This window comes from Bos taurus, chromosome 16, assembly GCF_002263795.3.
Source record: "Bos taurus isolate L1 Dominette 01449 registration number 42190680 breed Hereford chromosome 16, ARS-UCD2.0, whole genome shotgun sequence".
Taxonomy (NCBI): Eukaryota; Metazoa; Chordata; class Mammalia; order Artiodactyla; family Bovidae; genus Bos; species Bos taurus.
In genome coordinates this window covers 79,415,186-79,440,184 of record NC_037343.1, presented here as the reverse complement: position 1 = coordinate 79,440,184, position 24,999 = coordinate 79,415,186, and the positions used below count along the sequence as shown (strand labels likewise).

At 45.9% G+C, this 24,999-nt stretch overlaps 1 protein-coding gene across 2 annotated transcripts in view; it reads right to left on the bottom strand.

Moving 5' to 3' along the window:
- Positions 1-24,999, bottom strand: part of CAMSAP2 (calmodulin regulated spectrin associated protein family member 2) — a 97,648-nt gene that overhangs the window by 32,955 nt on the left and 39,694 nt on the right. For both annotated transcript variants that reach the window (XM_024976917.2, XM_024976918.2), the window contains exons 3-4: positions 4,391-4,552; positions 1,361-1,444 (exon numbers count right to left, since the gene is read on the bottom strand). In XM_024976917.2, the coding sequence (XP_024832685.1) occupies positions 1,361-1,444; positions 4,391-4,552 (246 nt within the window). The remainder of the gene's footprint in view (positions 1-1,360; positions 1,445-4,390; positions 4,553-24,999) is intronic.

Genomic DNA, 24,999 nt, shown 5'->3' with positions numbered 1-24,999 from the left:
GTGTATGTGCAATTCCATGGGAAGTCAGAGTGGTGGATCAGCTGTGTATGGATTCCATACAGTTTGCCTTTCTTAAAGGTTAGTGAAGGGCAGGAAAGCTCGGCGTGCTGCAGTTCATGGGGTCACAGAGTCAGACAGGACTTAGCGACCGAACAACAACTCCATCTACAGCTGACTGGAACACAGACAGCATTTTTTTCCATTGAAACAACGTTTACTGCATCCTCTGTGATCATATAAACCCATGTAGCTCATAACGTGTGTGCAACACTACAGCACTGAGCCATTGTAGGTGATAAACAGGTCTCCATGAAGCTCTGTGACTCAGGATGGTGCTGAACCTGATTTCTGATCACAGCCAGAAGCAAAACAGCAGACAGGAGGAGATCTGTCTCCAAGGCAAGGGTTTCTACCCTGAGGGAAGAAGACATCGAGGAGGGCGGTAAGGGAAAGGGCTGGGGACCTGGTGGGGGCCGGGCTGGGGAAGGCAGCGAGTGGGTCCACCTCCACGGGGGAAAGGTCAGCCACGGGAGCAAGAGGGCGAGAGCGGGCCAGCGTGATCCCAACACCAAATTCAGGCAAAGCTGCTGGTCTTCGGCAGAACCTTCCTAGCAAGGCTGGTTACACACAAACCAGCTCTCCCTTCCCCTCCTGTTACAGAGCATCAGTGGCCAGCAGCCTTTGTCCAAAATGAAGACAAGTGCAGCATAATAATGAAGAGACTCAAAACAACCCAAATGGAAAATAAAGTCTCTGAATAACAGAACTTCTTATACCTCAACTGAAATGCTGGACAGTAAGTTTCAAGGGCTCTCCCTGTAACACATTTTAGGAAGTGTAAGATATACTATATTGCAGGAAATACACTTTAGGTTTCAGTACACAACAAACACACAAGTCTTCAGAGAAGAAACCTCTAAGAGCCTGTTTAAGAATTTTTAAAGAATAAATCCACATCAGTGTTTCTTTTTCCTTCACAGAATAACCATGTTACAGCTTACAATTCCCGGAATAATTTTAGAGGCTGGTCTTATTACAAGTCATTATAAGGCTGATACATTGGAAACTGTTTTCTTATTTCATAACTCTACCAAACAAAGGCAGAACCATTATTTTTGCCAAAAGAACCTCAGAAATTGAGCTCTAATCATTAACAATCTTTCCTAAATACCATCATCTGGTTAACCTCCATTCTGCACTTCTACTTACCTGGCATTTACGGCAAGGCTTCCTAGGGTACAGTTAAGATCACCAAAAATAGTCTGATGAACATACCTACGAACATTTCCCCAAACAGCACACACCTGTGAACACAGGCTCTCATAAAGGCACTTTTTTCCCCTTAGGAACATGTACGTACCTTTTGACCTCCTAGCGTTTCCACTGCGTGATGGTCTTTCAATTTCTGTTCTTGTTCCATTATATCCTTCAAATGTTCATTTACCTTAAAATATAAAAACATTAATTTTAATTTATAGTCAAATATAATAAAAAAAAATAACACGTACCTTAAAATGCCTGTGTTCAGGTCTCTGATGTCAAATACCAGTGCCACTCAAATGAACAGAACCTCATTTTCCCAACCAGAAAAAAGTATTTTACAGTATTCACAGGTGTTTTGTTTGAAATCCTAAAATTCATTCATTACTTTACCAAATACTTGTTGAGTACCTGCTACGTGTCAGGGGCCAGCTGGAGTGCTCGGGAAAAAAGGTGCTTGACGACTCCAGTTTTGATGCCGTTGTTTGGTCGCTCAGTCGTGCCTGACTCTCTGCGACCCCACGGACGGCAGCGCACCAGCCTTCCCTGTCCTTCACTAGCTCCTGGAGTTTGCTCAGACTCATGTCCACTGAATTGATGATGCCATCCAACCATGTCATCCTCTGCTGCCCTCTTCTCCTTTTGCTTAGGAAACAAGACAGCTATTTTTCTGTAAAAATGTTCACAATCTCTTTTAGGACTAATAAGTGAAAACTATTTTCCTTAAAATTAATGTTTTCATTATCAGTAGAAAACACTTTGTTTGGATTGAATTCTTAACCTGTGATTTCCTAGGCATGTCCCTGGATCATGAGTGGGGTTTAGTGTGGTCACAGGTCACAGTTAAAATACATGAAAAGCTTTGTATACAGGAACTTCTCAGGGAGAAGGTCTAACTTATCAGATTGTTCAAACAGCCTATAATTCAAGATAACTAAGAAACAATCTGTTGAGTGCATAAAGTATTTCTTGAGAATAGTTTAGATAATTTTGGATTTTGAGTTACTCATGTTACGGTCATTCCAACAACAATAAATAAATGCTCAAATTGACTAATAATGGCAATCTAGAAAATATGAATGCCGTTATCAACCATTGTAAACTAAATCAATAATTTTAAAAATTCTATTGCTTGAAAATTCAGTTCTGTGCTTAAAAAAAAGGACTGAATCATTTTAATTTATGGTAACTTGGTCCCATCACTTCATGGGAAATAGAAGGGGAAACAGTGGAAACAGTGTCAGACTTTATTTTTGGGGGCTCCAAAATCACTGCAGCTGGCGATTGCAGCCATGAAATTAAAAGACGCTTACTCCTTGGAAGGAAAGTCATGAACAACCTAGATAGTATAATGAAAAGCAGAGATATTACTTTGTCAACAAAGGTCTATCTAGTCAAGGCTATGGTTTTTCCAGTGGTCATGTACGGATGTGAGAGTTGGACTGTGAAGAAAGCTGAGCGCCAAAGAATCGATGCTTTTGAACTATGGTGTTGGAGAACACTCTTGAGAGTCCCTTGGACTGCAAGGAGATCCAACCAGTCCATCCTAAAGGAGATCAATCCTGGGTGTTCATTGGTAGGACTGATTCTGAAGCTGAAACTCTAGTACTTTGGCCACCTCATGCAAAGAGCTGACTCGTTGGAAAAGACCCTGATGCTGGGAGGGATTGGGGGCAGAAGGAGAAGGGGACGACAGGATGAGATGGCTGGATGGCATCACTGACTCAATGGACATGAGTCTGAGTGAACTCTGGGAGTTGGTGACGGACAGGGAGGCCTGGCGTGCTGTGATTCATGGGGTCACAAAGAGTTGGACATGATTGAGCGACTGAACGGAACTGAAACTTAGTTAACAGTTACTAACAGTCTTTTCTACCCGTGACTCTACCCGAGGCATTACAAGGAATTAACAACACACAGACTTGTTTTGGTGTGTGAGGCTGCTGCATGCCAGATCTCAGAGCATCGACTCACTCAGCTGTGTAAAGTACTCTTCCTGAGAGACGGCAGAAGCAGAAATGAGCTAGCTCTGACTCAGAATCCCCCATTCACAAGCTAGGACGTTAATAATTTGTTGGTATCTGTGAGTCTTGGTTGCCAGTTTGATGGAAACCTACTCCATGCGTGGTCTGGGGGATGACGGCTCCGAGACAGTCCCCAGCGATCCTGGTGAGTGTGGGCAGGGCTGAAAATTTGCTTCAGACCCACCATGGGCGACGTGCTCGCTTCCAGCAAGGGCATGAGCTCACTGTTGTCTGCACAGAGGTCAGGGTCCCAGCTTCCCAGGACCGGCAGAGCCACGGCCTCATCCAACTGCCTCGAGCCCCGGAAGCCAACGAGAGGCCAGCGAGGCCTGCAGGCCGACTCGGGTCTGCAACCTCACAGCTTCCTTTTCCTTCTCTAAGGCTCAGCTTTGTGGCACAAGCCTTTCTAACTACATTATTTATTTATGGTCTTACACATGTCACTCCAGCAAACCTAAAAATCATCTAATTGGCAATATGAAAAACTTATTTCATTCCTGGATGCAAAAAATGTTTACGGAGCACCCACAGAGTATATTCCCTACTCAGGAGTGCTGTGAATTTTGTACTAATCTGATATCAACTAGGTTTATCATAAAATGTAGTGACAGATGTTGCAGAATACATAAAATCGCTTTCCACCATTTTAACCTTTTTTTTTTTTTTTTTTTAAGTCTAAAGGGAATGGGAACTATTAAGTAAGACTGCATGACTTTAATTTTCACTTTGACTTAAAACAAAAGAATAATGGAGTCTGTCTTAGTCTGATCATGCTGCTACAACAAGAACACCAGAGGCAGGTGGCCTGTGAGCAACGGAAATGTATTTCTCGGGTTCTGGAGGCTGGGAAGTCCAAAGCGCCAGCAGACTGGGCCTGGCAAGTCTGGCCCCGCTTCCTCAGAAGGGGTGAGGGGCGCTCTTGGGTCTCTCATGAAGAGAGCAACCCTGTTCCCACATGAGGGCCAGCCTTCAGGACCTCCGAACACCAGCACACTGTGGGTCACGATGTCAGCGGACAGCTCTGTGGGAGCACAGACTTTCAGCACAAAGCGGGGAGGCACAGCGTCCACGGTTCTAAGACCGCTGCCACCCAGGGGAGCACCCACCTTGTTGATCCAGTACATGACAGCGTCCTCGATGTCGTAGGGCAGGTCTGTGGCCTGGAAGAAGGCCGAGTACTGCTGCGCGCAGGCGGCCACCTTCTCCACGCTGACCATCTCCACGGTGTAAGCCATCATGAGGGTGTCGATCATGGCCAGGTGAGCACTCTGGAGACAGACCGAGAACGACCTTTAGAATCACAATGAGGGACGGCTGCTTTTACACTGTTAAATGTTACTAACATTGCCCAACAAACAGGAGCGGAACTAAAGGTTATGAACAATAAGCCTTGCTAAGAGCATAAATGGTGCACACGGGCCAGGGGTGAACTCAGGCAACCCAGCCCCTTTATCACTCAGACGCTCGCTGAGGGTCTCCGCTCAAGGTGCTCATCTTCTCCCACTCAGAGGAGGCTCCTTGTCCCGCTTTTCCTGGTTTTGAGAAGGTCACGATCAGTTACTCAACAAAACGACTGCAGACTTCAGCGTCATCTCTGAGCAAGCTCTCTCCTCTCATCCACAGGGAGCCGTGTACAGACTCCACTCCTGAACTGTCCCTAGAGTCTAGCCTCCTTGTCTGCTCACCTCCATTCCAGCTCAGACACCACCACTTCTCACCCCTGAACAAGGCCAATAACCCTCTGCTTTTCCTGGCTGCCGCTTCTTCCCCACCCTCTGCATCCACCATAGGACTGCTAGTCTTTCCTTTACTGCTGTTTCCCATGAGAGGTAGTTTCATACAGAAATGTTACACCATGGCGGGGAGCGCGGTGGGGGTGGGGGTCGGTTCTTAAAATTTCCCAACATTAGGAAGTTCCTAAAGTTGAAAGCACCCTGTTGCCCTCCTGTTCCCCAAGCAGTGTCCATGGTTTGGAACGTATTCTCACCAAACACTGTACTCCCCCCAGCTCCGGGGTAGACACTCGCGCTGCCTTCTGCTCTGTGGCGCTGTAAACACACCACCACCCTGCATTTCTCCAGGGATGACGGTCACTGCGGGGCTGCTGGGCCCAAGGGCAACCGTGTGTGTGATCTGAGAAACAACCACGGATCTGCTTGCTGGAAGGGTGGGGCAGCTTCCTCCCCTCCCCAGAGTGTTGCCAAGGGTGCCTGTTTCCCCACATTTTTGGTCAATATTAGACATCATGCACTTCTTATCATCTGTTATCCAGTCTGGAAGTTAAAAACCTTCCCTTGTTCAGACTGCACATTTCTCTGATTAATGAGGATGGGCATATTTTCATACGTTTAGCAAATATTTGTATTTTTCCCTCAGAAAACTGCCCACTCATATCTCTGGCTTACATTTCTCTGTGAGATGGTCACCTTTCCTTCTTTATTTCTTGATTCGTAAGAGCTCATTATTTATTAGGTGTCATTTCATCATCAAATACCTTTTTCCAGCTTATCTTTGGACTTTCTACTTTATTTGGAATGTAATATTATATTAGGAACCAGAGATCAAATTGCCAACATCCGTTGCATCACAGAAAAAGCAAGAGAATTCCAGAAAAAACATCTACTTCTGCTACACTGAGTACGCTAAAGCCTTTGACTGTGTGGATCACAACAAACTGTGGAAAATTCTTCAAGAGATGAGAATACCAGACCACCTTATCTGCTTCCTGAGAAATCTGTATGCACATCCAGAAGCAACAGTTAGAACCAGACATGGAACAACAGACTGGTTTCAAACTGGGAAGAGTTATGTCAAGGATGAGTATTATCACTCTGCTTATTTAACTTATATGCAGAGTACATCATGAGAAACGCTTGACTGGATGAAGCATAGCTGGAATCAAGATTGCTGGGAGAAATATCAAGAATCTCAGATATTCAGATGACACCACCTTTATGGCAGAGAGCAAAGAGGAACTAAAGGGCCTCTTGAAGAAAGTGAAAGAGGAGAGTGAAAAAGCTGGGTTAAGACTCAACATTCAGAAAACTAAGACCATGGCATCTGGTCCCATCACTTCCTGGGAAACAGACGGGGAAACATGGAAGCAGTACTGGACTTTACTTCCTTGGGCTCAGAATCACCACAGGTGGCGACTGCAGCCATGAAATTAAAAGGCAATCACTCCTTGGAAGAAATGCCATGACCAGCCTACAAAGCATATTAAAAAGCAGAGACATGACTGTGCTGACAAAGGTCTAGTCTAAGCTCTGGTTTTCCCAGTAGTCATGTATGGGTGTGAGAGCTGGACCATAAAGAAAGCAGAGCACCAAAGAATTGATGCTTTTTGAACTGTGGTGTTGGAGAAGACTCTTGAGAGTCTCTTGGACTGCAGGGAAATCAAACCAGTCAATCCTAAAGGAAATCAATCCTGAATATTCATTGGAAAGACTGATCCTGAAGCTCCAATACTTTGACCATCTGATGTGAAGAAGTGACTCACTGGAAAAGACTCTGATGCTGGGAAAGATTGAAGGCGGGAGGAGAAGGGGACGACAGAGGATGAGATGGTTGGATGGCATCACTGACTCAATGGACATGAGTTTGAGCAAGCTCCGGGAGTTGGTAAAGGACAGGGAAGCCTGGCATGCTGCCATCCATGGAGTCGCAAAGAACTGGACATGACTGAGCAACTAAACTGACTGAATTGAATATTATATTGCAGAGAAGGTCTAAATATTGAATATTTACTTGGTAAAACCTGTTTATCTTAATGTTCTCCTCAATGACTGCAATTTCTCCCATGTTTACAAAAGGCTCCACACCCCCCAAGAATATAAGAATACTATACTTTTTTTAATATTACCTTAAATCCTTGTGGAATGACTTCTGAAGATGTTATAAACTGGGGACTAGTTATGTTTCCAAATCAGAGATGCCATCTCATGCTCCCATAAAGTCGACCTCATCTTCTGCACCGTAAAGTTTAAACTCCTTAAAAAGGGGAGCACGGTTTATTAGCTGGCCCCACCTATCAGTCCAGCTTCATAACCTGCATTTCCTTCCCCCGTCTGCACTCCCTTCAGAGCAGCCGTGGCAGAGGTCCGCTGTCCCCACGCCTGTTGCCCGGCTTCCCGCCCCCCACCACGTGCAGGCACGTCCTGCTCCTGGTCTCAGCGCCACCCTCTCTGACTCCCTTTCCAGCTGGTTCTTCCTACAGAGGGAGGATACCTCCCCGCAGAGTGCCGCTCACACTCGCATGAAATCCTGCTTCTCTTTCAGTTTGACTGAGATGTTACCGACACAGCGCACTGCGTGAGTTTAAGACTGGACACACGACCCTGTGAAACGATGAGCACAACAGATTCAGTGACACGTGCACTGTATCCTGACCTAATACCTGAAGTGGCCACAGGCCACGGCATCTTTACACGGCTCCTTGGACGAGGCTAGTGAGCAGCTGCCTGAGGACCACAGACTGGCTGGCTGCAGGATGGGCACTGGCTCCCTGGTGAGACAGTGAGACCCCGAGGGCAAGGGCATCTTCGGAGGTACCTTCGCATCCCCTGCACCAGACACAGCGCCTGGCAACAAACAGGGGCTGAAGGAAGGAAAGGAGCTCGTCTACCGCTCACGTAAAGAGGGAAGCGTGAGCTCGACTCTGGACGTTAGGACGTAGCTTTGACTCGGAGGTGGGGACCAGGGCACTGAAAACTCAGCAGTGTTGACAGGAGGGCAGGGGCCTGTCCAAAGCTGCATGCTTGATAACGGCCATCAGAAAACCAGTGGTGACTCAGACGCTGTGCTGAGTGCTTTACTAACATATCAGTTCTTCCACTTCAAATCTGTTCTGAAATAAGACTGGAGATAACATACACCTTTTATAAACCTTAAAGCTCAGAAGGAAGCATCACTCATGCTCTTAACGTGAGGAAGCTGAAGCTCCGAAAAGTAAATGGTCTGTCCCAATCCGTGTGCTCCTTCTACTGTGTCACGCAGTTGGCAGAAACTAAGTCAGCTAGTTAGGCAAGAAAAATGTTCTGGAAATGATAAACAGACATCAAATGCAAGAAAGAAACGCAAGCATAACTGTTTGAACTTCAAGTCCTATTTTCACACACTCTGCCTCCCTTTCAGGCTGCTACTGTCCAGGGACCCTGGGTCTTCCTTCAGACTCAGGGGGACTCGGTGTCCACCCCGTGAGCCCTTCATGCAGGGATTTGCGTGTCCTCTCCACTCACCTGAGCCCCAGGGAGCAGGGCCTGTCTTCCCCACCTCTGCTCCCAGCACAAGGGTCAAGAGGAAAGCCTGAGTAGGAGGGTTAACAGCATTCTAAAGCGTAACTCTCCTGACCAAAATCTGGAAAACATCTTGAGAACTATAAAACCATTCACGTCCTCTTCACTAAGACTGTTTCTCTTGGCAATTTATTCCACAGATAAGAGTTTAAGAGAGAAAAAAAGAGCTGCATGAATGAAACTGACTGTTAATCAATTATAGGAACAAGAAAGGAAGCAATGGTACAGCCACAATGTAGAATGCACGCTCTCCTAAGCTATTTAACAACAAGAGAAAATGTGCTCAACACAATACTGAGTGGAAGAGCAACACCACACTGTAATGATGTCCACAAGACATGCACGCACACGGGCAGACACACGTGTGTGCATACACATCTTGAATACGCCCGTAATATACATGAGACAGGAAGAGAAAGGAAAAGAATAAAAGTAAAACTTCTTAGAAATGACCTTGTAATAATATGCAGATCATTACACAGAAGGATAATCAGTAATGTATTTTCAGAACAAACTTCATCTCACTGATTACTTCAAACTACTCCTAAATTCAAGAACAAATTAAAAAAATATTCCACTACTTTGTTTACAGATATTTCCATAAGAGGTTCACCCACTTTTAAACTAAGAATCTTCAAATTTGAGCATGATTTTTTTTACCCCTTAACTTTATAATATGTGGAGAATTTAAAAATTATGTATAACAGAAACTGTATACACGATCAATCTAGAAAAGATCAACAGTGAAAAATAAACGGTAGGCTACAATCAATCCATCTGGACTGATTTATGTCTCTAAATTAAATACACAAATTCCATTTTTTACCCCAAGAATTAAGGTCAAACAGCAACAGCAGCAGCCAGCACTGAGTGGCACTCCAGACAGCGTTTCCTGCGGCGCTGTGAGACGCACTGTCCCCGAACCGGCACAGGTCAGAGTAGGGAACCGCCGGTGCGCGGTGAGAGCGCCAGGGGGCGCCCTGCAGTCTGGCTCAGCGCCCAGGCGCCCGCCCGCAGCCTGCGGACCTCTGGGCGCGGCTGGAGGAGGGGGCCACCAGGTGGCAGCACAGAGCCCGCCCAGGAGCAGCGGCAGAAAGGCTGGTTACGGAAGGAAAAGCAGGCGCTTCCTGCATCTCAGTGAAAGGCGAGGGAGGACAGGAGGCCCGGAGCTCACGGAGCCGCTACCAGCTTCCAGAGCTGGGTTACAGGGTCATGTTACCTCCGACCAGTGGAGTCTGGACAAAAATCAGTCACATGCATGTATCAGAAATGAAGGTTAAGGCTGCTAAATCAAGAGCACAGAAGTGCGGCTGCCGAGATGGTTATTAATGAGCCTCAAGATTATTGAGACCCAAGTTCTACTACTTCATGGCTTTTGATATTCTTTTATCAGGTACAGATACAGGACTAAGAAGATATTTCCTGAACTGAACTCCGGCCCTGTGGCGCAGTAGCCAGGGCCTGGTGTCCACGTACCCTGCAGGGACAAGGGGGAGGGGGCAGACTTAACAGACTCACAGGCACACAGAGACCTGGAACGATGCCGCTCTCGAGATGGCACACAGCAGCATCCACACACTACACCAGGGTGTCAAAGTTAACTCCCATTCAGAAAATGAAATTTTACACATTTATTTATATAAACAACTTTACCATAATTTTCATTTATCCTTAACTTACAGAGACACAAGGAAAACAGTACTTAAAACCCTACTGAGATACCACTTCCCACCAGGAAGGCTGTAATTAAAAAGTCAGATAATAGCAGCCGCCGGCAAGGACGTGGGGCTGCCAGGACGCCACACGCGCAGCCGCCCTGAGAGTGGCGGGCCAGGAGAGGGCAGCACAGGGCTCTCGCGGGCCCGGCAACCCCGCCCTTAGCAGAATGCCGAAAGGAATGAAGACGCGTCCACGCAAAAGCTCTACACAAAGATCCACATTAGCACTGTTTGTTGGAGAAGGAAATGGCGACCCACTCCAGTGTTCTTGCCTTGAGAATCCCAGGGACGGGGAAACCTGGTTGGGCTGCTGTCTATGGGGTCGCACAGAGTCGTACACGACTGATTTGACGCAGCAGCAGCAGCAGCAGCATTGTTTGTAGTAGCCAAATGGCCATCAAGGGATGACTGGGTAAGCAAAAATGATACACCCATGATCTTCTGAATGGAGTGTGCCTTGGTAAAGACCAACAAACATGGGAGCCTGGTAAACAATGCTGAGTGAAATGTGCCAGGTACACGCGGCGCGCGTGCACACACACACACATTCTCTTACTCCATTTATATACAATGTCCAGAACGAACCACTACAGAGAGACACAGAGCAGGTCAGGGGTTGCTCAGTGCTGGGGGTGGGGAGACAGTGTTTCTTTCTGATGAACTGTTCTAACAGGGACTGTGGTCATGCCTCCACCACTGAGTACACCAAGCCAGTGCACGTATGCCTGGAATGCATGCACTGCACACTCTGCGTTAATCTCAGCTGCTACCCCCTAATCAAATTAACTTCTGATGCTTCCCTGCCTCCTTTCCAATGTAAACACCTCATAAATCACCTCAGCTCTGAGGCAGGCCGTTAGCCACATCCATGTGTTTGCAAACTGTCCTTAAAAGGACTTCAAGGTGAAGTGACACATTTTTCTAGACAGCCTCGTATTTTAGACATTGTTAAAAATGGAATTAAACATTTATTACCATGAGTTTGCTTTCTGTATAACTTTAAGTAGGAAATATTTATGTATGAACTGATGATAAAAATAAATATGCTAAATTAATTCTAGTTTCCTCCCACAGAGATTTACGTTCACTTTCTTAAGGCACTAGCTAATTGGATAAAAGGTATACACAGTTTACTTGAAAAGATTATCATTTATGATTTTTCTTAGATAACCTTAATTATTTTAATAGCTAGAATGAGAGATAGGTTGCTATAGTTGGTATGAGAATAGAAATTTTCCAGAAAAAATTTATTTCCAATCATAGTGTCTGTCCTCTTGTATGACAAGATCCTAGCACACCAAAAGTTCAGCCTGTCGTGGGAATCCCCAAGCAGCCAGCAGGTAAGGCTCGGCACTGTCACTTCTACGGCCCTGGTTCAATTCCTGGTCGGGGAACTAAGATCTCACAGGTTTAAAACGAAACAAAAAACAACTGGCCTATCCAAACTAGGCTAGTCCTAGGGGCAAAGAGCACTGGCCTTCAAACAATGGCAGGGCACCGCTGGGTGGCCCTCAGACAGAGGGAAAGGTCACCGCCGGGTGGCCCCCAGAGGGAGGGAGAGGACCACCGAGCGGCAAAGGGCTGAGCTCTAACTGCAGCAGGATCGGGGCTGTCCCAGGAACAGTGATGCTGCCTCCAACCTCCAACCCGTACAAGACTCGGACGGGGCGGTTGCTCTGCTACACCTCGGGGAACACAGGCTACACCTGGGGCCCTGGCGAGGGAGGCGCCGTCCGAGAGCCAAACCCTTCATGGGACATTTGCTTGTGACCACACCGAACTGACACTGCTATTTCACCCAGACCCACCTGGTCAGACATGTGAAGAGTGAGCGAAAGGTACACAGCAGGGTCACCAGCTGGTAACTCAGCACAATGACACCGCTTAGCGGCCATGTAATTCTGCCTCAACTGAACAAATACCCGTGACACCCGAGCAGCCGGGGGCTCTCCTGAACCCATGTCTGAAAGGGCACGTGAGCTCCCAGTTCCACTCAGTCATGCCCATGTGGTGACTCTGATCATCACCCAGGGGAGAACTGTTTCCAAGACAATGTTGAACCAAACTGAGATGAAGCTTTACTGCAAAGGGAGGTATGCAAGACGCAGCCCAGCCCAGCTGTCTTCCAAAACCAAGTCCCGGGCCAACGAGAGACACAGTGTTTCCGGAGCGGCTCCAGCACTTCCTCTGGGCCACACTTAACCTCCAAGGGACCTCCCCGGCAGCCCAGTGGCTCATTCCTTCATCCAATGCAGGGGGAGAGTCTGATCCCTGGGTGAGGAGCAAAGACCCCACATCCTTCATGTGGGAAAACAGAAGCAGTACTGTAACAAGTTCAATGGAGACTTTAAAATGGTCCACATCAAAAAAAAAAAAAAAAAATCTTAAAAAAACAACATCATTCAAAACAACCAACCAACCTCACATGGCAAGTTACAGATGTTAACTAGGGCTCTCTCAGGTGGACACGGACAGGAACTGCACGCCAGCAGCAAACAAACACGGTAAACAAAGGAAGCAGTCTACAGCTGAGGTTCTCAGTGTGGCCGGTCATTGAAAATCACGCATCTCCTGGTCCCGAACTTCAGAGGGCCCAGGCCAGCCTCCTAGCAGGAATCTCGCCTCCACAGCCCTTCATCACAGCAGACTGACTGTGCCATCACCCCACAAGCAAGGCCAGCGGGGGCTTCCCAGAGCCCACCCCCTTCCTGGGCCTGCACCTCCTCCGGTCCAGCACCGCCAGTGACGGCAATTAGAGCTCCGGAGTTCAACTGCGACTCCGCACCACGACGGCATCCTGGACAGGGCCCGTGGCGTCCTTGTGTACAAGTGGCTGAGGGCAACAACGCGAGACAGCCGCCGTTCCCATCAGGAGGCGGGCCCCGGGAGCGGCCGCAGTGCGCAGATGGTGGCAGCTCGGGCTTCAGCCCCAGCGCGCAGACTCAGGGTCTGGCCGCCGCCCGGCGCTGAGGGGACGCGGAGGCGTGCGAACCTGGGCCAGCGGAGGGGGCACTGGGGGTGGTGCGACTGCCCCCCTCGCCGAGAGCTGCGTGCGGCTGGCGCTGCCCTCGGACGGGGCCCTGGGCAGGCGCTCGTCGGAAGAATGAAGCCGCGTGTCAGTTCCAGGTGACTGAGGACTCCTGCTTATACGTGGATGTTCTTCCAGCCCTCGGTTCCTCAGTCGTGTCTGACTCTGTGTGAGCCCATGGACTGTAGCCCTCCGAGCTCCTCTGTCCAGTGGATTCTCCAGATGAGAGTGGGTTGCCATCTCCTACTCTAGGGGATCTTCCCGACCCAGGGATCAAACCCAGGGCTTGGCAGGCAGAATCCTCACCGCTGAGCCACCTGGGAAGCCCTGTCTCTACAGCAGTGTGTTCGGAGGAGATAGGGTGCGTTCAGGGTGGTACGGCTGTGGACGGCCAGTGTGTTCATACATGATCGGGGTTCAGCAGCCCCCTTGGGATCTTGAAGAAAGGGCCTAGAAGCAAGAACATGATAAATGCACCTGTACCCAGATTCTGGTTTCTAAATAACATCTCCTCATTAAAATAAACCCAAGCCTCTTTAGAAAACGGCTGATTCCAAGTCAGAGACAAGAAAAGCACAAAAGAAGCTTGGAGTATCTAGTTGTGTCAGAAAGAAAAAAGGATTTAAAAACTGTCAAATGGATATAGGAATCGGCCTAAAGGGGGCACCCACTGGCCAAACACATGCTGATGCTGCTAAGTCGCTTCAGTCGTGTCCGACTCTGCGCGACCCCATGGACGGCAGCCCACCAGGCTCTGCCGCCCCTGGGATTCTCCAGGCAAGAGTACTGGAGTGGGATGCCATTGCCTTCTCCAAACACATGCCTATATGAGTATAAAAAAGATTAATGATAAGAATGAATTACAACACAACACAATCCATTTGTCCAATCACAAATGGACAAGGAATGAGAGAATTCTTAAATCACAATATCACAACCACCAACACAGTCACTGATTCAGGCAGAGACCACCCCAGAGATGCTGGAACCACTAGGGGAGCATCACTGGGGAGCACAACATGCCAATAAATGTCAAAGCATCAGCCCACATGATGCCTCCGTGCTTCAGAGGAAAAGTGGTCACCCTCACAGTCTCCATAATGGGACACGATGAGACTGATTCAACACTACCCCTGTGTATAACACACACCACCTACCCATGTCATGGAATTCATGTCATATAACACATCACCTATTCATGTCATGGCTTTCATGTATAACACACACACACACACACCCCTATTCATGTTATAGCGTTCATGTCATATAACACACACCACCTATTCATGTCATAGCACTCATGTATACACACACACACACACACACACCTATTCATGTCATAGAATTCACGTATATAACACACACACCTATTCATGTATATAACACACATACCTATTCATGTCATGGCATTCACGTATATAACACAGATCACCTACTCATGTCATAGCACTCATGAATATAACACACACCACCTATTCATGTATGTAACTCACACACCTATTCATGTCATGGCATTCATGTGTCAAGACTGCAATATGAACCTCATCATGAGGAAACAAATCAGATAAATCAGGATTAGGGTATATTCTAGAAACCAACTTGCTTGCATTCCTCAAAAATGTTAACGTCATGATTTAATAATAAAACAAGGGGTGGGAGAGGCAACTGTTCTAAACGGAGAAGAGCAAAAATGGCAGGACAACAATAGAAGCATATGATCTCTGACTGGCTTCTGATCTGAAAAGGGTTAGAGAAAAGCTATAAAGAACATTTTGGGCACATAATTGGAGAAATACGACTACAGATTGTTGAGGTCCTTTAATGGACCGGAACCTGGTGGTCCAGAGTCGATGATAAGAAAGTAAAGGAGAGAAAGAGGCTGGTATTCCTCGGTTTCTGCAGAAAGCCAATAAAGCCCCTGGCACGGGGCTTGCTCTGTTCACGGAGGCCTCAGGTGCCCTCTTGATGGGGTGAAGGCACAGAGCACCTTCTCGAGAGGGTCTTAGAAGCCTGGGCAGGAAAGTGAACTCAGAGGGCCTCTGAGCTCCAGGGGATCAGCCTGAAAGAGAGAGAGAGAGAAAAACACAGGGACCAGAGCTCTGATGGAGCAAAGGTGTTTTATTAATCAACATAGTGTGGGCATATATACTGTCTTACGAAGTAGTTATTCTCAGTAAAGATAAAGATTAAAATTCCAGACTTACAAAACATAGGCAATCCATATTAAAGAGTGAGATTTGTAAACAATAACTTTTACCATATGGTTCACAAGAAGGAAAAGGGTACTTATCACCATATAGAAACGCTAATGAACGAAATGCCTGGATTCCTCAGTCCCAGGAGAGGCTTGCCTCTCCTCCTAATTTCTGAATATTCAGGAATTAATAAGGAGCAGAGAATTCCTGACAGATCCAAAACAGCACACAGGAAGCCTCCTGTTAAATGCTTCCTGACAATAGATCACGTATTAAATAATAGTGTAGCGACATTTAAATTCTCAGTGTGACCATGGTATTTTGGTTATGCAGAAAAATGTCCTTCTTTTCATAAGATACTGAAAGGAGTGTGTGTGTGTCTGTCTGTTTCTGGGTCTGTGTGGTCTGTGTGTGTGTGTGTAGACAGAAAGATAGGAAAGGAAGAGGGAGGAGAGAAGCAAATATGGGAAAATCTGAGTGTCAATTATTCTTTAAGTCCAGAAGAATGGAAAGTTGAAGAAAAGGCAGTTTAAAAGCAAACAAAACCATATTCCTTTTCCACAGACCTGAGGAAGTACACTTACACACGCAGCTTTGTACCGGCTACACCTAACTCAACTGAGGTCTAAAGATAAACATACAGATCTTATATTGATATCTTTATCTCACGAAATACTATGTGCAGAGTAAACTTTACGTGATACTCAGCCTAAACTGGAACTGCTTATACACACACAAAATAAGCTGTTCCCGTTTACCTTTTTAACACCTAAGTAATTGTTGTGGCTTTTTTCTCAAACCATACCTCATAAAGAAAGCATTCCAAATATTTGTCTGTCCATTAAGCAAGTCATCAGATGGGAATAGGGGCGTGCACGGCCTTCATGGAGCTCTAATTAAGCAGTGCTTACCAGTCCTATTGCTGCAATTAGATACAGAAATGGAGGAGGTTTCAATAAGCCAAAAAGAAAAAAATAAAATCAAGTGAAAGTGAAAGTCGCTCTGTTGTGTCCGACTCTTTGCGACCTGTAGAGTCCATGGACTCCTCCAGGCCAGAATACTGGAGTGGGTAACTGTTCTCTTCTCCAGGGGATCGTCCCAACCCAGGGATGGAACCCAGGTCTCCCACATTGCAGGAGGATTTTTTATCAGCTAGCTGAGCCACCAGGGAAGCCCATGAATACTGGAGTGGGTAGCCTATCCCTTCTCCAGCGGATCTTCCCGACCCAGGAACTGAACTGGGGTCTCTTGCATTGCAAGCAGATTCTTTACCAGCAGAGCTACCAGGGAAGCCCCCAAAAATCAACATCAAAATCTTAAAGAATGAAATGCCTTCAGCTGAGGTTTCAGAGCAAACACAGCAGCCCTGTAACGATCCACGGGTACACGGAGCACAGGGGCATAAGTGCTCTCCAGTCAGGACGCCGTCCAGAGCAGGCAGGCCTCTCTGCAGCACCCCTCGAAGAAGCAAGTCATGCCGCAGAAATGTTACGATCTGAAGTGACAATAAATTTTACTTTTGTAGTCATTATTCTGCTTTACCACACATTCAGTAAACAATTTTAGAACAATACATACTTGAATATATTATTTTGAATTAACTCATACACTAATATTTAGTTTAGGAAAGACTCAGGAAGAGAAACGGGACAACAGAAACTGATCACACTTGCTAAAGTTCACTGACCCCTCACCACAGGTCAGGTGCTGCATGAGATGCTCCCCGGCCGAATCCAGAGAGTCCTCACGGTGTGCAGGGCGGACGGCAGGGTCCTTCCTGACACAGCTGAGACTGGAGCCAGAGTCTCAGAAGAAGCCCCAAGTCAGACAGCGGCGTGCTGCCAGCCAAGCCTGTCCTGCTCTGCAGACGCAGGGCTCCACCGCCACGAGGCTGCCTCACAGAGCTTCTCTGCACCTTTCAATCTTAAATACCCATTCATCACAAGCTTTTGTAAATTAAGCTTTTTATTAAGTAATAATTACAAGTTCACATGCAATTCTAAGGAGTAACAGAGATGCCACAACGTCCTCTCCCAACCGTAAAGTCACCCCAAGAGATCGACACTGATGCAGTCAAATCGTCACAAGGGCCTCTCACAGCCATGTCTACTTCCCTCCAGCCCCTCTGTCTCCTCAGACCCTGGTCTGGTCTCTGTTTTTATAATTTTGTGCTTTCAAGAATGTTACACAGATGTCACTGATAGCTTACGGTGAATGATGTTGGATTCGTGATCTTCGAAGAAGAAAATTTATCTCCGGGACCAGGCTTCATCACTCAGAGCTTTTGTGTGGGGAAAACTGTATTACAGTGAACAAGGACAAAGAAAGCTTCTGACATAGACAGAAGGGGGACGGAGAGTGCCCCCTCGCTAGCCTTATCAAGGCCATATATACTTTTACCAGACTCACTCCCACAACATACATCTTCAACTAACGAGATGAGAACTAACAATATATATAGAAAGGTCTTATCAGACCCACACTCATCTCGCATGCTAGCAAAGTGATGCTCAAAATTATCCTCCAAGCCAGGCTTCAACAGTACATGAACCATGAACTTCCAGATGTTCAAGGTGGATTTAGAAAAGGCAGAGGAAACAGAGATCAAATTGCCAGCCTCTGCTGGATCACAGAAAAAGCAAGAGAATACCAGAAAAACATCTACTTCTGCTTTATTGACTAGGCCAAAGTCTTTGACTGTGTGGATCACAACAGTGGACAATTCTTCAAGAGATGGGAATACCAGACCACCTTACCTGCCTCCTGAGAAATCTGCATGCACGTCAAGAAGCAACAGTTAGAACCAGACATGGAACAACAGACTGGTTCCAAACTGGGAAAGGAGTACGTCAAGGCTGTATACTGTCTTCCTGCTGATTTATCTTATATGCAGAGTATATCATGAGAAATGCCAGGCTGGATGAAGCCCAAGCTGGAATCAAGATTGTCGGGAGAAATATCAATAACCTCAGATATGCAGATGACACCACCCTTACGGCAGAAAGCAAAGAGGAACTAAAGAGCCTTTGATGAAAGTGAAAGAGAGTGAAAAAGTTAGCTTAAAACTCAACATTCAAAAAACTAAGATCATGGCATCTGGTCCCATCACTCCATGGCAAATAGATGTGGAAACAGTGGAAACATTGACAGACTTTATTTTCTTGGGCTCCGAAGTCACTGCAGATGGTAATTGCAGCCATGAAATTAAAAGACGATTGCTTTTTGGAAGAAAAGCTATGACCAACCTAGACAGCATATTCAAAAGCAGAGACATTACTTTGCCAACAAAGGTCCGTTTAGTCAAAGCTATGGTTTTCCAGTAGTAATGTATGGAATTGAGAGTTGGAGCATAAAGAAAGCAGAGCACCAAAGAATTGATGCTTTTGAACTGTGGTGTTGGAGAAGACTCTTGAGAGTCCCTTGGACAGCAAGGAGATCAAACCAGTCCATCCTAAAGGAGATCAGTCCTGAGTGTTCATTGGAAGGACTGATACTGAAGCTGAAGCTCCAAAACTTTCACCACCTGATGCAAAGAATTGACTCACTGGAAAAGATCCTGATGCTGGGAAAGATTGAAGATGGGAGGAGAAGGGGATGAGAGAGGATGAGATGGTTGGATGGCATCACCTATTCCAATGGACATAAGTGTGAGCAAGCTCCGGGAGTTGGTGATGGACAGGGAGGCCTGGAGTGCTGCAGTCCACGGGGTCGCAAAGAGTCGGACATGACTGAGCTGAACTGAACTGAACCAGACCCACTCCCACAACATACCTCTTAAAATAACAAGAGCAGTTGGAAAAGTTCTTGTTAAGAAGGAGAAGCATGTCCTTGAGAAAGATACATTGTTGTTTTATAATCATTCAGTTCAGATATGTTATAGAATCATTAGCATAGAGCTTAAGGAAAAACATACCCTTGAGAAAGATGAGTTGTTTTGTTGTATAATCATTAGCTCTGGGCTTAAAGAAAGCTAGTCTTAAAGACTGTCATAACAACTCAGAGTTTAAGAAAAAACGTCTTATGTGACCAAGACAAAGCAGTGTAGAAAAAATAGTTTGTCCCTTTCTCCTCTGCAAGTCCCTGGACCCCTTCCCTTCCGTGAGAGTTCCGGACTCCTTATCAACCCACCTAAGAATTAACTCTCTCATGATCATACACTACAAAGCTTTGGGGGATTAGCATTTTTTAGTCAGCATCTTCTGTGGAGATTCATCCAAGGGGCTATATTTATCAGTTATTCCTTTTTATTGCTGAGTAGTGTTCCAATAAAGCTCTTAAGATACTGATTACCTGGTATTATGATGATCAATTTTTTAATTTAATTATTTGGCTGCTCCAGGTCTTAGTTGCAGCATGGGGGATCTAGTTCCTTGACCAGGGATCGAATTTGGGCCCTCTGCACTGGGAGTGAGAGTCTTAGCCAGTGGACAACCAGACAAGTCCCATAACTGATACTTTTGTACTGTAAACACCACCTCACTTAGTCTCCACTATTAGTTTCTCCCTATCCTCTCAAGCCCTGTATCTGAACGCCTTGAACACTCGGTTCTGCTTCTCAATTACTGCCCACGTGCATCTCCTGAAATCGCGTCTCTCTGACTGGCTTCCATGAGGCTCCCCCCGCCCCCTGCCAGTGAGCTCCTGGAACTCCAGCCCTAGGTGGACCCTCCCGGGCTCCACAGCACGGAGGCACCGCGAGCCCTGGTTCAGGAGGAGGCCCTGGGTCAGACTGCCTGGGCACTAAGGCTCCACAGCGATGTGCTGTCACTCACGATAGGGCACTCCAAGCCTCTGCGGCTCGGTTTCCTCATGTATAAAATCAGGGATGAAACACTACAGACCTCAGATGAAGTGCTGAGGACAACACGCGTCAATAACTGCAAGGGCGCAGAGCAGTGCTGGCGCCTGGTGTCCAGACGGGGCCTGCTGGCGGCAAGAGGCGGCTCTCGGCCACGAAGGGCAACTGGCTCAAGACTCGCTCCCTGCCAGAAACAACTGCAAAACTGGAAAAACACACAAAACTACTTTCAGACACTGGCCTACAGATGACATAGGGGTGTGATCCTGAAAGCAGAACAAACACAAGCCCCACAGTCCCTTCACAGCACACACAAAGGCACTTCTGGAACACCAGAGCAGGAGATGGAACCCACCCTGTGCGTGCTGGGCTTGCTGAGCTGAAGACACAAAGACTGGAGTCTGGGAACAGAAAGGCTGAGGCAGCAGACACCTGTGGACCAGAGGACCAAGGAGAGGGAAGCTACTCAGAGCAATCTGCACGGGGCTCCTTTTGGCAGACTACTAACCTGCACTCGAACAAGCTGAGACTTGAAGAGGCTGGACAAAAACCCGCTGCCAGGGAAAGGACAGCTACGAAGGCCCTGTAGGTGGAGTTAACTCCCTCGGTTCACTTAAGCTTGCAAACACTCAACTTCCAGACAGCAAGATGGAGAGACCACACTGAGTGTCCAGGACACTCAGACAAGACTCCAGAAGGTCACTGAACAACAACAACTGGCTTAAAATAGCAAAGGTCACTCCAGACCTGCCCTAACAAAGGCCAAATACAAGCTCACAAGGATCAAGACAATCTGCAAGTAACTTAACTGCCTACCAAAAAAAATTCAAAACCAAAAATCATTTTAAAATAATTACAGGTTCACAAGAAGCTTACCAAAATTCAAAACTTTTTAAAGGTGGGAAAGATTCAGACACTGAAAAATATGACAGTTACAATGTCCAGCATTAAATTAAAAATTACAAGACATAGCAGCAGGAATATGTCTCATAATTAGAAGAACCAGACAGATTTAACAGAGATGATGGAATTATCACACGGACTCTAAAACAAACTATATAAAACATGAACATATTGAGGAAAGAAATATGTTGTTTATTTTTTTTAAAGGAATTTGTAGAGCTTAAAAACGCAGTATTGGATCTGAAAGATTCACTGGATGAGCTTAACAGCAGATGAAGCAGAAAGTGAACCTGAAGACACAGCAAGAGAAACCATCGAAAGTAAAGCACAAGAGACGAGCAGCACCGCCACCAACAGCAAACAGCAGACGGAGCCCGTGGCCTGTGGGAAACAGCAGGCAGTTCTGTGAGCGGAGCCCAGACATGGGGTGGCGGGGGGAGGAACAGGAAAAGAAATATGGCCTGAAGAACTTCCTTTATTACTCTGAAAGAAAAAGCTGTCAACCTAGAGTTCTATAACCAACAAAATGTTCTTCAAAAAAACTGGAGATGAAATAAAAATATCTTTAGACAAACAAATATTGAGAGAAGTTGTCACACAAAAAAATGTTGAAAGAAGTTCTTCAGGCTGAAGGAAGGTACTGTCACATGTAAACTCAAGTTGGATCAAAGGAATGAAGGGCACCTAGAAGCATACACATGCGTGACTATGAGGGACTTCGTCTTTTCATTTCTTTTAACTTAAAAAACTGACTTTTAAAACAAAAAAAATTCTCTTAAAATTTGAAACCAATACTAAACAACAAAAAGACAAACCACTCAATTTAAAAATGGGCAAAGAATTCAACAGACATTTTTCTGAAGGAGCCACACAAGTGGCCAACAACCACATGAAAAGATGCACGAGGTCATTAGTGAAATGGAAAACAAAATTACAACGAGATTGCCACTTCACCACCACTTAGGATGGCTACAGTTTTTTTTTTTTTTTGGCTACAGTTTTTAAAATGAGAAATAACAAGTGTTGGTGAGGATGTGGAGAGTTTCCAGCCCTCAGACACTGCTGGTGCAGTGTAAAATGGTGCAATTCCTATAGAAAACTGTTTGCAGGCTCCTCAGTGAGTTAGACATAGAATCACCACTCTGACCTAGTACTTCTCCAGCTAGGTACATACCCTAAAGAAGTGAAAACAGATACTTGAGTAAAAGCTTGTAGATGAATATTCGTAGCAGCCATTATTCACAGTAAGCAGAAAGTGGAAATGTCTGCCAACTGACAAGTGGATATGTAAAATGTGTCCTAGCCCTGCAACAGAAGGCTTGCTGGCGATAAACAGGAGCACAGTGTGGCCACAGGCCGCAACACAGAAGAACCTTAAAAGTACTATGCAGAGTAAAGGAGCCACAGAGAAACTCTACATTTTAACTGGAGTAGTATTTACATTAGTATCAGTCAGTTCAGTTCCTCAGTCAGGTCTGACAAGACAACTATGTACTTTAAATAGGTACATTTTATTTAAATAATACCTTAACAAAGTTACTTGAAAAAACAAAAACAAAAAACCAAACTCTGACCCGAAAGTCACTCAGACTTCATTGAACGTCCTTTTCTTCATCTATTAAATCTGGATAATACTTACCTTCTCACCCCACAAGACATCAAATGAGATCAGTCAGTCAGTCAGTTCAGTCGCTCAGTTGTGTCCGATTCTTTAGGACCCCATGAATCGCAGCACGCCAGGCCTCCCTGTCCATCACCAACTCCTGGAGTTTATCCAAACTCACGTCCACTGAGTCGGTGATGCCATCCAACTGTCTCATCCTCTGTCCTCCCCTTCCCCTCCTGCCTTCAATCTTTCCCAGCATCAGGGTCTTTTCAAATGAGTCACTTCTTTGCATCAGGTGGCCAAAGTATTGGAGTTTCAGCTTCAGCATCAGTCCTTCCAATGAATATTCAGGACTGATGTCCTTTAGGATGGACTAGTTGGATCTTCTTGCAGTTCAAGGGACTCTCAAGAGTCTTCTCCAACACTATAGTTCAAAAGTATCAATTCTTTGCCACTCAGCTTTCTTTATAGTCCAACTCTCACATCCACACGTGACTACTGGAAAAATTACAGTTTTGACTAGACGGACCTTGGAGAAGGCAATGGCACCCCACTCCAGTACTTTTGCCTGGAAAATCCTATGGATGAAGAAGCCTGGTAGGCTGCAGTCCATGGGGTCGATAAGAGTCGGATACGACTGAGAGACTTGACTTTCACTTTTCACTTTCATGCATTGGAGAAGGAAATGGCAACCCACTCCAGTGTTCTTGCCTGGAGAATCCCAGGGACGGGGGAGCCTGGTGGGCTGCCGTCTATGGGGTCGCACAGAGTCGGACACGACTGAAGTGACTTAGCAGTAGCAGCAGACGGACCTTTGTTGGCAAAGTAATGTCTCTGCTTTTGAATATGCTGTCTAGGTTGGTCATAACTTTTCTTCCAAGGAGTAAGCGTCTTTTAATTTCATGGCTGCAGTCACCATCTGCAGTGATTTTGGAGCCCCCCAAAATAAAGTCTGACACTGTTTCCACTGTTTCCCCATCTATTTCCCATGAAGTCATGGGACCAGATGCCATGATCTTAGTTTCCTGAATGTTGAGTTTTAAGCCAACTTTTTCACTCTCTTCTTTCACTTTCATCAGGAGGCTCTTTAATTTTTCACTTTCTGCCATAAGGGTGGTGTCATCTGCATATCTGAGGTTATTGATATTTCTCCCAGCAATCTTGATTCCAGCTTGGGCTTCATCCAGCCTGGCGTTTCTCATGATGTACTCTGCACAGAAGTTAAATAAGCAGGGTGACAATATACAGCCTTGACATACTCCTTTCCCAGTTTGGAACCAGTCTGTTGTTCCATGTCTGGTTCTAACTGTTGCTTCCTCACCTGCCTACAGATTTCTCAAGAGGCAGGTCAGGTGGTCTGGTATTCCCATCTCTCAGAATTTTCCACAGTTTATTGTGATCCACACAGTCAGAGACTTTGGCATAGTCATTATAGCAGAAAAAGATGTTTTTCTTGAACTCTTTTGCTTTTTTGATGATCCAAAAGATGTTGGCAATTTGATGTCCGGTTCCTCTGCCTTTTCTAAAACCAGCTTGAACATCTGGAGGTTCATGATTCATGTATTGCTGAAGCCTGGCTTGGAGGATTTTGAGCATTACTTTACTAACGTGTGAGATGAGTACAATTGTGCAGTAGTTTAAGCATTCTTTGGCATTGCCTTTCTTTGGGATTGGAATGAAAACTGACCTTTTCCAGTCCCGTGGCCACTGCTGAGTTTTCCAAATTTGCTGGCATATCGAGCGCAGCACTTTCACAGCATCATCTTTCAGGATTTGAAATAGCTCAACTGGAATTCCATCACCTCCACTAGCTTTGTTCATAGTGATGCTTTCTAAGGCCCACTTGAGTTCACATTCCAGGATGTCTAGCTCTAGGTGAGTGATCACACCATCGTGGTTATCTGGGTCGTAAAGATCTTTTTTGTACAGTTCTGTGTATTCTTGCCATGTCTTCTTAATATCTTCTGCTTCTGTTAGGTCCATACCATTTCTGTCCTTTATCGAGCCCATCTTTGCATGAAATATTCCCTTGGTATCTCTAATTTTCTTGAAGAGATCTCTAATCTTTCCCATTCTATTGTTTTCCTCTATTTCTTTGCACTGATCACTGAGAAAGGCTTTCTTATCTCTCCTTGCTATTCTTTGGAACTCTGCATTCAAATGGGTATATCTT